Source organism: Hyperolius riggenbachi, chromosome 9 (assembly GCF_040937935.1).
Source record: "Hyperolius riggenbachi isolate aHypRig1 chromosome 9, aHypRig1.pri, whole genome shotgun sequence".
In the NCBI taxonomy this organism is placed as follows: domain Eukaryota; kingdom Metazoa; phylum Chordata; class Amphibia; order Anura; family Hyperoliidae; genus Hyperolius; species Hyperolius riggenbachi.
Genome location: NC_090654.1, coordinates 256808505 through 256821109, shown reverse-complemented (window position 1 = coordinate 256821109; position 12605 = coordinate 256808505). Strand labels below are relative to the sequence as shown.

Here is a 12605-nt window from a genome sequence, read left to right as displayed (position 1 = left end):
TGCCTGAATTGGTGGATTTCTTTAGGACAAATCATGCTGCCGACTAATGTCAAATGTACCCAGGAAAGATAGGTGGCTTTGGCGTATCACCTGCTTTGAGCACCCCCATAGACGCAATGTTATTATGTCTATAGCGACTCAGCTGGATTTTCAATGTAATTTAAGTGCCGGCAGTGCTGCTGATCCTCTGACTTTTAGCCATAGACCCTGAACAAGCATGCAGCAGATCCGGTGTTTCTGAGCTAGAGTTGGGCCGAACCTCCGATTTTAGGTTCGCGAACCTGGTTCGCGAACTTCCGCGGAAGGTTCGGTTCGCGTTAAAGTTCGCGAACCGCAATAGACTTCAATGGGGATGCGAACTTTGAAAAAAAAAATAATTATGCTGGCCACAAAAGTGATGGAAAAGATGTTTCAAGGGGTCTAACACCTGGAGGGGGGCATGGCGGAGTGGGATACATGCCAAAAGTCCCGGGGGAAAAATCTGGATTTGACGCAAAGCAGCGTTTTAAGGGCAGAAATCACATTGAATGCTAAATGACAGGCCTAAAGTGCTTTCAAACATCTTGCATGTGTATACATCAATCAGGGAGTGTAATTAGAGTGCTGCTTCACACTGACACACCAAACTCACCGTGTAACGCACCACAAACAGCTGTTTGTGTAGTGACGGCCGTGCTGGACTGGTGCGCACCATCGCGAGAGTGCAGGTTTGGTGGCTTTACAGCCCATATGGTCGCCTGGCTGATGTAGCTGAATGACAGAACAGTGGCGGGTCCACTGAACAGAACAGGTATGCAGTGGCGGGTTCACTGAACAGGTATACAGTGGCGGGTCCACTGAACAGAACAGGTATGCAGTGGCGGGTTCACTAAACAGAACAGGTATACAGTGGTGGGTTCACTAAACAGAACAGGTATACAGTGGCGGGTTCACAGAACAGGTATGCAGTGGCAGGTTCACTGAACACAACAGGTATGCAGTGGCGAGTTCACTGAACAGGTATACAGTGGCGGGTCCACTGAACAGAACAGGTATGCAGTGGCGGGTTCACTAAACAGAACAGGTATACAGTGGCGGGTTCACAGAACAGGTATGCAGTGGCAGGTTCACTGAATACAACAGGTATGCAGTGGCGGGTTCACTGAACAGGTATACAGTGGCGGGTCCACTGAACAGAACAGGTATGCAGTGGCGGGTTCACTGAACAGGTATACAGTGGCGGGTCCACTGAACAGAACAGGTATGCAGTGGCGGGTTCACTGAACAGGTATGCAGTGGTGGGTTCACAGAACAGGTATGCAGTGGTGGGTTCAATGAACAGGTATACAGTGGCGGGTCCACTGAACAGAACAGGTATGCAGTGGCAGGTTCACTGAACAGGTATGCAGTGGTGGGTTCACAGCACAGGTATGCAGTGGTGGGTTCACAGAACAGGTATGCAGTGGTGGGTTCACAGCACAGGTATGCAGTGGTGGGTTCAATGAACATGTATACAGTGGCGGGTCCACTGAACAGAACAGGTATGCAGTGGCAGGTTCACTGAACAGGTATGCAGTGGTGGGTTCACAGCACAGGTATGCAGTGGTGGGTTCACAGCACAGGTATGCAGTGGTGGGTTCACAGCACAGGTATGCAGTGGTGGGTTCACAGCACAGGTATGCAGTGGTGGGTTCACAGAACAGGTATGCAGCCAGACAGGAACAAGTTAAGCCTAACTAATCTTTCCCTGAGAGACAGTCTGCAGCAGCTCGCCCTACTCTCACTAACGCAGGCAGCACACGAGTGACCGTAATGGCCGCCGCTGCCTGCCTTATATAAGGGGGGGTGGGGCTCCAGGGGCTAGTGTAGCCTAATTGGCTACACTGGGCCTGCTGACTGTGATGTAGAGGGTCAAAGTTGACCCTCCATGTGCATTATGGGGCGAACCGAACTTCCGCAAAGGTTCGCCTGCGGGACGCGAACGCGAACCACTGAAGTTCGCATGGAACCGTTCGCAGGCGAACCGTTCGGCCCAACTCTATTTCTGACATTCATAGGCAAACACAGGGGGGATTACAGCTGCCCAGAATCCCCCCTCAGACCAGGGCTGGTGTAGTGTCGGGACAGGCACAAGTTGTGACACCAGAATATCTGCAGGTATCCTGCAGCTCACAGCACTGCCCCCTTTCTTTCCCTGCTACAGTTGACTTTCGATCGAGCAGCAGCGTGTGTACAGAGCATGGAGCAGCAGCGTGTGTACAGAGCATGGAGCAGCAGTGTGTGTACAGAGCATGGAGCAGCAGTGTGTGTACAGAGCATGGAGCAGCGGCGTGTGTACAGAGCATGGAGCAGCAGTGTGTATACAGAGCATGGAGCAGCAGCGTGTGTACAGAGCATGGAGCAGCAGCGTGTGTACAGAGCATGGGGCAGCAGCGTGTGTACAGAGCATGGAGCAGCAGCGTCTGTACAGAGCATGGAGCAGCAGCATGTGTACAGAGCATGGAGCAGCAGCGTGTGTGTACAGAGCATGGAGCAGCAGTGTGTGTACAGAGCATGGAGCAGCAGCGTGTGTACAGAGCATGGAGCAGCAGTGTGTGTACAGAGCATGGAGCAGCAGCGTGTGTACAGAGCATGGAGCAGCAGCGTGTGTACAGAGCATGGAGCAGCAGCGTGTGTACAGAGCATGGAGCAGCAGCGTGTATACAGAGCTTTTCACTGGATGAATGTCATGGACGGATGTGTGTGAAGTGTGTGTGGATGCAGGGACTGCTGAGCCAATCCTTGGGATCCATGTGTTTTTAAGGTTTTTATTAGATTCTTCTTGAGACAGTTTGTGATTGCTGTGCATTTTTTCTACAATAAAGTTTTTTTGATATATGACAAAGTGAGGCCTGGTTTAAACTCTTTTGATGGGTTTTTTTTGCAGATACAGAGCTTGGAGCAGCAGCGGGTGTACATAACATGGAGCAGCAGCGTGTGTACAGAGCATAGAGCAGCAGTGTGTGTACAGAGCATGGAGCAGCAGCGTGTGTACAGAGCATGGAGCAGCAGCGTGTGTAAAGAGCATGGAGCAGCAGCATGTTTACAGAGCATGGAGCAGCAGCGTGTGTAGAGAGCATGGAGCAGCAGCGTGTGTACAGAGCGTGGAGCAGCAGCGTGTGTACAGAGCGTGGAGCAGCAGCGTGTGTACAGAGCATGAAGTAGCAGTGTGTGTACAGAGCATGGGACAGCAGCGTGTGTGCAGAGCATGGAGAGCATGGAGCAGCAGCGTGTGTACAGAGCATGGAGCAGCAGCGTGTGTGCAGAACATGGAGCAGCAGCGTGTGTACAGAGCATGGAGCAGCAGCGTGTGTACAGAGCATGGAGCAGCAGCGTGTGTGCAGAGCATGGAGCAGCAGCGTGTGTACAGAGCATGGAGCAGTAGCGTGTGTACAGAGCATGGAGCAGCAGTGTGTGTACAGAGCATGGAGCAGCAGCGTGTGTACAGAGCGTGGAGCAGCAGCATGTGTACAGAGCATGGAGCAGCAGCGTGTGTAGAGAGCATGGAGCAGCAGCGTGTGTACAGAGCATGAAGCAGCAGCATGTTTACAGAGCATAGAGCAGCAGCATGTGTACAGAGCATGGAGCAGCAGTGTGTGTACAGAGCATGGAGCAGCAGCGTGTGTACAGAGCATGAAGCAGCAGCTTGTGTACAGAGCATGGAGCAGCAGCGTGTGTACAGAGCATGGAGCAGCAGTGTGTGTAAAGAGCATGGAGCAGCAGTGTGTGTACAGAGCATGGAGCAGCAGTGTGTGTACAGAGCATGAAGCAGCTCTGGGGAACTTAGAGTCAGGTATGCGCACAGCCCTGTGCCCTGCTGTGTGAATGCTTCACTTTCCCCTTCATTAGCAATGTCGCTGTCCTCATTATTTTCTGTATCCAAACTGTTCCTGATCTATCACATTGTTGATCTGGAGCAGATCGGACATTCAAGAAATAAATGTCAGATTCTGTCAGTTGGACGGGAAATTGCTTTATGTTTACCCATCGTGATGTCCTACCATATTATACTGTATTGTGCGTGGCTGAGGGAGACCTTTCAGGAATCCCCCCCCCTCCCCCCTTCAAAATCCTGGGTTTGCCCCTGACATTATTGTCAGATCTGACAAGAATAGCTGCATGCTTGTTTCAGGTGTTAATCAGACCCTACTGCAGCCAATGAGATCAGAAGCAGGGATGCTCAAATTCGGATTCGGAAGATACCCGGATAGTTGCAATCCGGATATCTCCCAGTAATGCTGTGCGGGCTGGGCGGGGGGGTCAAGCTTACCTCTCTGACGTCTTCTTCGCTCGTCCCTCGGCGCCTCCCACGATGCGGTCCACGCGGCGGTCACGTGACTACAAACACTTCCTCCTTCCGGGTTGAAGGAGGAAGCGTTTGTAGTCACGTGATGCGTGTGGACCGCATCGTGGGAGGCGCTGAGGGACAAGCGAAGAAGACGTCAGAGAGGTAAGCTTGACCCCCCCGCCCAGCCCGCACAGCATTACTGGGAGATATCCGGATTGCAACTATCCGGGTATCTTCCGAATCCGAATTTGAGCATCCCTAATCAGAAGGGCTGCCAGGCAACTGGTATGATTTAAAAGGAAATTAAATGGCAGCCTCCAAATTCTTCTCACTTCAGTTGTGCTGAAGCAAATCCAGTCGCCTGGCAATCCTGCTGATTCTATGCTTCTAGTACTTTAGGCTAGCGCTGTACAGTGACCAGCATGTGGTTGCTATGGATCTGTAACCGGCGCTGGGGTGTTTCAGTTAGTGTTAGGCATTTCTATAAAATGCTTGAATCTACATGAAACTGCCAGTCCAGATCCATGTAGTGTGTGCGCAGTCACGACATTAGCTCCAAACCGCATCATTCATTTGAGCAGTGGTGTAACTAAGGAGCTTGGGTGCGAGTTTTACATGGGGCCCCAGGCAGCTATTGATATGGAGCCCGGAAACCCTATCAAGGACAGCTGCAGTGTCACAGAAGTGCATTTAGAGTAAAGGTGGCCAGACACCAGGCAACTTGGCGGCCAATCGACCATCCAATTTGATTATTATAATTGAATTGGATGAAAATCAGTGCTGCCAAGTGCATGCCCAACCGACAATACGACCAATTTCGGGACAAAAATTGGTTGCATTCTCGATCGCATACGCTGCAAGATGTTGCTCGATCGGGTGCGCAGTGGTAATGGCATGCAATTTTCCGATGATCAACCCCCGACACTGTCCCCGCTAATGTAAATGTCTCCTGTGCCTAGTGTAAATGATTGCATTACCTCTCCGCGGCCTGTGCTTGTCCCCCGCTGGCTTCCGGGATTCCGTCTCTGCATACATGCGCGCCCCAAGTGGTTTCCTAGTGAGGGCATGCTTGTGACGTCACACACACTCCCTTTCTAGGAAACCATGTAGGACGCGCGAGTGTATGCAGACAGAATCCCGGAAACCAGCAGGGGACAAGCAGAGGCCGCGGAGAGGAGAGGTAATTTATACCTTTACAGGCACAGGGGACATTTACATTATGGAGGCACAGTGGCGAAGAGGCGGATGCGGCGCACAAGGCCGATTCCGGATTGATTTCAGCATGAAGTTGATCGGGAATCGGCCTGCGGTGTATGGGCAGCTGACAGATCTCTCTCTTATCAGATTCGATAAGAGAGAGTTTTGTCTCTTGGTCAAATCTGCCCATCATCGCTAGGTGCATGGGCACCTTTAGGAAACAGTTTGCTAAGGATTACCACTAGGCAATGCACATATAAAGGTGTTCATCACCAGCATAGCACCAATGAAAAGCTAATAAGATGGATGAAGGAGGGCCCCTATTGGGCCCCTGTAGTCCAAGGTCCCCAGTGTGGTTGCAGCCTCTGCATCCCCTATTGCTATGCCAATGCAGTACACAAATGCAGTTTTAATTTCCTGATATTCTGCATATAACTCCAGTATAACATCAATTCACAACTTACCATTCTAGAAATAAGTCATACATAAGACCATCGTTACTCATACTCTTCTGTATACTCTGAGAATGTCCGAAGAAGAAGCTGCAAGCGAAAACAGGATTAGGTTATATGTATATAAGCTGAACCATAATTGTTCTGACAGTTAGAATCATTTATGAGTCGCAGGAGGAAGTGTATCAACAGTGTTTGAGACAAAATATTAGTAGGTTTTTAGAAACCGCTGCAGAACTGTCTCAGGCATCCTAAGAAATCGCTAGATAGTGCAGATTCCTTCTTAAACTGTAGTAAAATAGGAGGAGCTAGGAAGGTCTCTCAGACAGTGCAGTGTGTGAGGGGAATTGCTGTTGCTGAGGTAACCAATACATCTGCTGTATTGATACCAGCAGGCTCTGAGGAGGAATTCAGCAAGGGGGAGGAGCACCTCACAAATCATGTCTAGTCTGCACTCTGCACTATCTGTAGAACTGCTATTAAGCACTTCTTACCTTTCACCTTACGAAGTGAAAAGTTAAAAAAAAGTTCAGTACCTGTGTCTATTATGAATCCACGGAGGACACCATCTGCGTCCTCCGTTTACTTCCACCGGGCAGTATAACATTTACTTCCAGAGGCAGTATAACAAAATATGTACATCTAAAGGGATGTCGGGATGCCTCACAATGCCCTCACTGCACGGAACAGCTTGTTCAGTGCAAAGACACTCCACACTGTTACCGCAAAGGTTTTTGTCAATGGGCTTCGGTAATTTATCGAACTTCTACCGCAACTGTAAAAATTTTTATGAATTGGCACACAAAAGTCTAAAATACCGAATGCCGTATTTTCCCGACCAGATTTTTTTTCTGCACAGCCTTTTATGAATTGACCCCAATATCCATTCTTAGAGGCAGTGTGCATTTAAGTTATCTAGTAGGGGTTCAACTTGGCCTTATATCAAAGGGGGATGGCCTAAGGTAGAGCATATGCTTGTTAGAAAAAGTGAGTTTTGAGCGTTTAAAGGTACCAAAGGTTGGAGGGTGATGGATGTGTTCTGGAAGGGCATTCCAGAGGAGGGGTGAAGTGTGTGTGAAATCCTGTATACATGAATGCGAGGAAGTGTTTCTAGAGGAGGACAAAAAAGGCCATGTGCAGACCTGAGATTGCGGTTGGGTTGGTATCTGGAAACTAGTGAGGATATGTATGGGGGAAGAGATTGTACTTAATTGTACTTAATCGTTCCACAATCCAAAAACATTTATAGACAGATATTTAATAAATCGTACTGTATAAAGAATAAAAAATGTAAAAAAGACTTTCATTATAATTAAGAGAATCAATGCTATCTGTTGGCTCACAACAACCTTTTTTTGTGTGTGACTTTCAAAAGACAACTGAAGCGAGAGGTATATGGAGGCTGCCATATTTATTTCCATTTAAGCAATACCAGTTGCCTGGCTCTCCTGCCGATCCTCTGCCTTTAATACTTTTAACCATAGCCCCTGAACAAGCATACAGCAGGTCAGATGTTTCTGACATTATTTTCAGATCTGACAAGATTAGCTGCATGCTTGTTTCTGGTGTGATTCAGACACTACTGCAGCCAAATAGATCAACAGGACAGCCAGGCAACTGGTATTGTTAAAAGGAAATAAATATGGCAGCCACCACATCGCTCTCACTTCAGGTTTCGTTTAACAAGGACCTTATCTAGTGACAGGTGTTTTTGCTTACTTTTGAGAACTTCATGGAAATGTGACATTGTACAGTAGCAATTTGCATTTCCACAAGCCCTGACGCACAGAATTCTATTGTGCACCGAAATTTAAAATCCATGCTAGTAATCTGGCGCCTACAGGCACCAAATTTTACCATCTTCGGATGATTATCGCAAATCAGGCACCGAAATTTACCTTGTTTGCCACATATTGTGGCCATTTTAAAAGCCACAATTTGCATCAAAGAAGATACATTTTGCCGCCCGGAAGCGCCCGATAGCAGCCGCCACCTTGCCCCAAATTTCCTTTTTTTTATATGCTAATCACAGCTTTCATATTAGGTGCCTATGGTGTATCAATTTCTTCATTGAAAGCATTTTATTGAGACAATAAATAAAATGAACAATAGTAAAAATCAGGGCCGGCCCTAGACTTTTTGCCGCCTGAGGCAAAAAAAAAATTTCCGCCGGGGGGGGGGGGGGGGGGCGCTCTGGGGGGCCGCCGAGCTGGAGGGGTAGCTGGCAGGACGGGGGTATTGGGCCTAGCGGCGGGGAGGGGGTCGTACCCCCCTCCCTCGCCTGGGTCCCCCGAACTGCGCTCCCCTCCAGCCTTACATAGAAGAAGCAGCCGCTATTTGTAAGACGCACGGGCGGGGAGGACTCACCTCTTCCCAGCGTGCGCTCCACTGACATCACTTCCTGCAGCGTTGCAGGAAGTGACGTCAGTGGAGCGCACGCTGGATCAAGGAAGAGGTGAGTCCTCCCCGCCCGTGCCTCTTACAAATAGCGGCTGCTTCTATGTAAGGCTGGAGGGGAGCGGAGGACGGGGGACCCAGGCGAGGGAGGGGGGGTCCGACCCCCCCTCCCCGCCGCTAGGCCCAATACCCCCGTCCTGCCAGCTACCCCTCCAGCTCGGCGGCCGGCTCCCCGCACGGACGGGCGGATGCCGCCCCTGGAAATTTGCCGCCTGAGGCAAAAGTTTCACCCCGCCTCATGAGCGGGCCGGCCCTGGTAAAAATAGTAAAATAATAATTTGTCTTTTCACTCTTCAGTTCTGTTTTGTGAACTTTAAGTGAATTAAACCATGTCTCATAACTGTAATCAATGGCATTCTTAAGGTGGCCACTAACGGTCCAATTTCTAGCGAAAAATCCTTTCGATCAGAAATTCTGATTGGATTGGTTGTAAATATTCTCCGTTGATGGGCACAATCGACTACGAACGTCCTAATGGATTTTTGTTGAACCGAAATTTTCTTGTTGGTTGTTATAGATAGGAAGCAAAGGTTGGTTCGTTGATGGTGCAGTGAACAATTTCACTTCCGAGCAGAATTATTTAATAGCTTGAATGATTTTTCGATAGAAATTGTATCGTTAGTGGCAACCTTGAGGTGAACAGACATACACACCATGTGACAGAGACGTAAGCAGCATCCTATTCATGTAAACATTAGCCTCACCTTTCTCTGGGGGGTCCAGGAATGTGGTCATACTTCTTGTGCTGGTAGTGGATATATCCGCAGTATAGGATGAAACAGACCACAGCCAGGCCCAGCAGAAGAGCGATGATCCAGTAGATGAAGGCCCACAATGTCATGGTTACTGGGGAGAGCACAGCTACCTGGGTGCTCACACTGACATGTGCTGTGCAGTGCAATGACAACACACCACCAGACTGACTGCTCAGAGCAGAACAAGGGGCAGTCTTTAGGCAGACCGGAAGAAACTCGACTCAACTTGCATTCCTAGCACAGCCTCTGTCACACTAGGGCCTCACTGGGAACAAAGTGCAGTGCTGCAGTGCAGGGAACAATAAGGCCTGATACACACCATTCAGTTTTCACTTTAGATACAGCTGAGCAAATGATCAGATCGGGCTAAAAAATACACAGCCAATTAATAGCCAGCAACCGATCCCAAGCTCAAAATTAACCAATGAGAATTCACTGTTAGGCTCCCTGCACTCTACATGCAATTCCAATTTTTACTCGATTTTCACATGCAATTCCGATTTCGATTTTTAACCGGTACTGCATGCTGCGTTTTTTCTGCATTTTCCTTTTGATAGCATCCAGGGAAAATCGGAATCACAAATCGGAATCACAATCGCAAATTGGAATCACAAATCGGATTTGCAGTGTGCAGGGAGGCTAAACCTGTTGACCAGGAGACAGATCTCTCTCTTATCGAATCTGATCAGATAGACATCTGCTGCCGGCCCATACACCGCAGGCCGATTCCGGAACGATTTTAGCATGAAATCTCTTGGGAATCAGCCTTGTGATGCCGCATCTGCCGCCTCACCAGCCCACGCGCTGTCCCTCCTAATGTAAAATGTTCTCCCCCCGGTGCCTAGTGTGTGTGATGTCACACATGCACCCATGTTATGCCGGCAACCACATGGGGCGTGTGTATGTGGGCGGAGGACGGAGCCAGCGGCGGACACAGACAAGTAAAGTATACTGTACTGGGCATTGGGTGGGGGACATTTTACATTAGGAGGGGACAGCACTGGGGGATACAGTTGCATCGTCCATCAGGCCTGCTCTTGATGGCACCAATTTTTACTCAATAATAATTATCAAATCAGATGGTTGAACAGCCCCCAAGTCAGCAGGGCCGGATTTGTACTCTTTACCGCCCAAGGCCACTGTCACCAGCCGCCCCTTCAGTATAGGTAGCGAGATGACCCCTCCCCCTTCCCTCCAGTATAAGTAGTCAGATGACTCCTCCCCCTTTCCCTCGAGTATAGGTAGCCAGATGACTCCCTTAGTCCCTCCTCCCCCCCCCCCTTTTCAGTATAGGTAGCCAGCTCGTCTTCACACCGCAGCAGCCACCAGTGTCACTCATTTCTCCGCTCGTCTCCAGTGCAGAAGCTTCCTCTTCCTTTCCGTCTCCAATGCTGCCCAAGTCCATAGCTGCCGGCCACAATGCAAACGCTCACAGAGAGCAAGATGGCTGCTGCACAGGCGGCTAGCAGCAGAGTACAGATGCTTGCCTGATCTCCCTAAATTGCAGCATTTGCAAGCTTGCAAATGTTGCATCAGTTTTGCATGCTGCTTTGGTGCCCTTGCTCCTGTGGTGCCCTAGGCCATGGCCTACTAGGCCTTGGCTTACATCTGGCCCTGCAAGTCAGTAGATGTATGGCCACCTTTATGCTGTATTGTGATAATATGCTGACAAGCTGCATTCTCACTACATATTCTTATCATCCCTTAGAACACCTTCTAACACCACTACCCCCTCTTCCCTTCTGAATGCCAATCCCCCTTAAAGAGGAACTCCAGTGAACATTTTACTGTTGGCAGGTGATGTAGCTGCTGCATGGTTTTTGGCAGTTGGAAACAGCTGTAAACAGCTATTTTCCACAATACAAAAAGGTTCACAGACAGGAAACTGCCAAAAGTTTGAACTTTTCTTGTGGGAGGGGCTACTTGTGGGAGGGGTTTCACCACAATATCAGTCATACAGCGCCCCCTGATGGTCTATTTGTGAAAAGGAATAGATTTCTCATGTAAAAGGGGGTATCCGCTACTGATTGGGATAAAGTTCAATTTTTGGTCGGAGTTTCTCTTTAAAGGGGAACGTCAGCCTAAACAAACATACTGTCATCAAGTTACATTAGTTATGTTAATTAGAATAGATTGGTAGTATAATCTCTTACCCACCCTGTTTTAAAAGAACAGGCAAATGCTTGTGATTCATGGGGGCTGCCATCTTTGTCATGGGGACAGCCATCTTTTTGGTTGAAAGGAGGTGACAAGGAGCAGGAGACACAGATCCAACTGTCCTGTGTCCTGATTACCCCTCCCAGCTGCACACGCTAGGCTTCAAATGTCAAATTAAAAATGTAAAAAAAAAAAACAGCAGAACGAGAGCAACAACATCAGAAATCCCATCATGCTTTGCACAGCATCAGGGGAAAAAAGCCGGGGCAGTTTTCTTCTGTGCGGCTAAAAATGAGGCTTGTATAAGAGAAACAAAGTTCTGATGCTGTGAAACTGTTAAAGAAACACCAGGCCTTTTCAGTGCTGCTGAGTCGATTTTTAGTCCGGAGGTTCACTTTAAGTCGCAAGTCCAGGTCATAGATCTGTGTAGACATGGTCCTCTGCGACTAACCTCAGGTGTTCCTACATGTTGTTCGTATTTGTAATAACTAATCCTATGTTCTTTATTTAGTTTACTCGCATCTATACTAACCTCCTTTGGTTCTCCCATAAGGAGTTGCATTCACCTTATTGTAGCTTCATGGGCACAAGCCAACCTGAGTTCATAAACAGATATATGCTATACAAATTGGCTGTATTTTGTTGCTATGTACTTGTTCTATATACTATGTTCTTATAATTAAAGGATACCACAACTGACATGTGGCATAATGAGATAGACATGGGTATGTACAGTGCCTAGCACACAAATAACTATGCTGTGTTCCTTTTTTTCTTTCTCTGCCTGAAAGAGGTAAATATCAGGTATGTAAGTGGCTGACTCAGTCCTGTCTCAGACAGGAAGTGACTACAGTGTGACCTTCACTGATAAGAAACTCCAACTATAAAACACTTTCCTAGAAGAAAATGGCTTCTGAGAGCAAGAAAGAGATAAAAAAGGGGGAAATTCTTATCAGTGAGGGTCACACTGTAGTCACTTCCTGTTTGAGTCAGGACTGAGTCAGCCACTTACATACCTGATATTTACCTCTTTCAGGCAGAAAAAGAAAAAAAGGAACACAGCATAGTTATTTGTGTGCTAGGCACTGTACATACCCATGTCTATCTCATTATACCACATGTCAGTTGTGGTATCCTTTAAGGATATTGCAATACTTGCATGTGTTTGATATGTTTAAAAATTTGAATAAAAATTAACAAACAAAAAAAAAATACCTTCTAACAGTTTATTATTATTGACTTATAAAGCGCCAACATATTCTGTGGTGCTCTACAGAGTAA

At 48.0% G+C, this 12605-nt stretch overlaps 1 protein-coding gene across 1 annotated transcript in view; it reads right to left on the bottom strand.

Moving 5' to 3' along the window:
* Window positions 1–9316, bottom strand: part of LOC137533154 (cholesterol 24-hydroxylase-like) — a 67611-nt gene extending 58295 nt beyond the window's left edge. The window contains exons 1-2 of the mRNA XM_068254369.1: window positions 9117–9316; window positions 5968–6045 (exon numbers count right to left, since the gene is read on the bottom strand). Of these exons, the coding sequence (XP_068110470.1) occupies window positions 5968–6045; window positions 9117–9253 (215 nt within the window). The 5' untranslated portion in view covers window positions 9254–9316. The remainder of the gene's footprint in view (window positions 1–5967; window positions 6046–9116) is intronic.
* Window positions 9317–12605: the final 3289 nt, after the last annotated feature.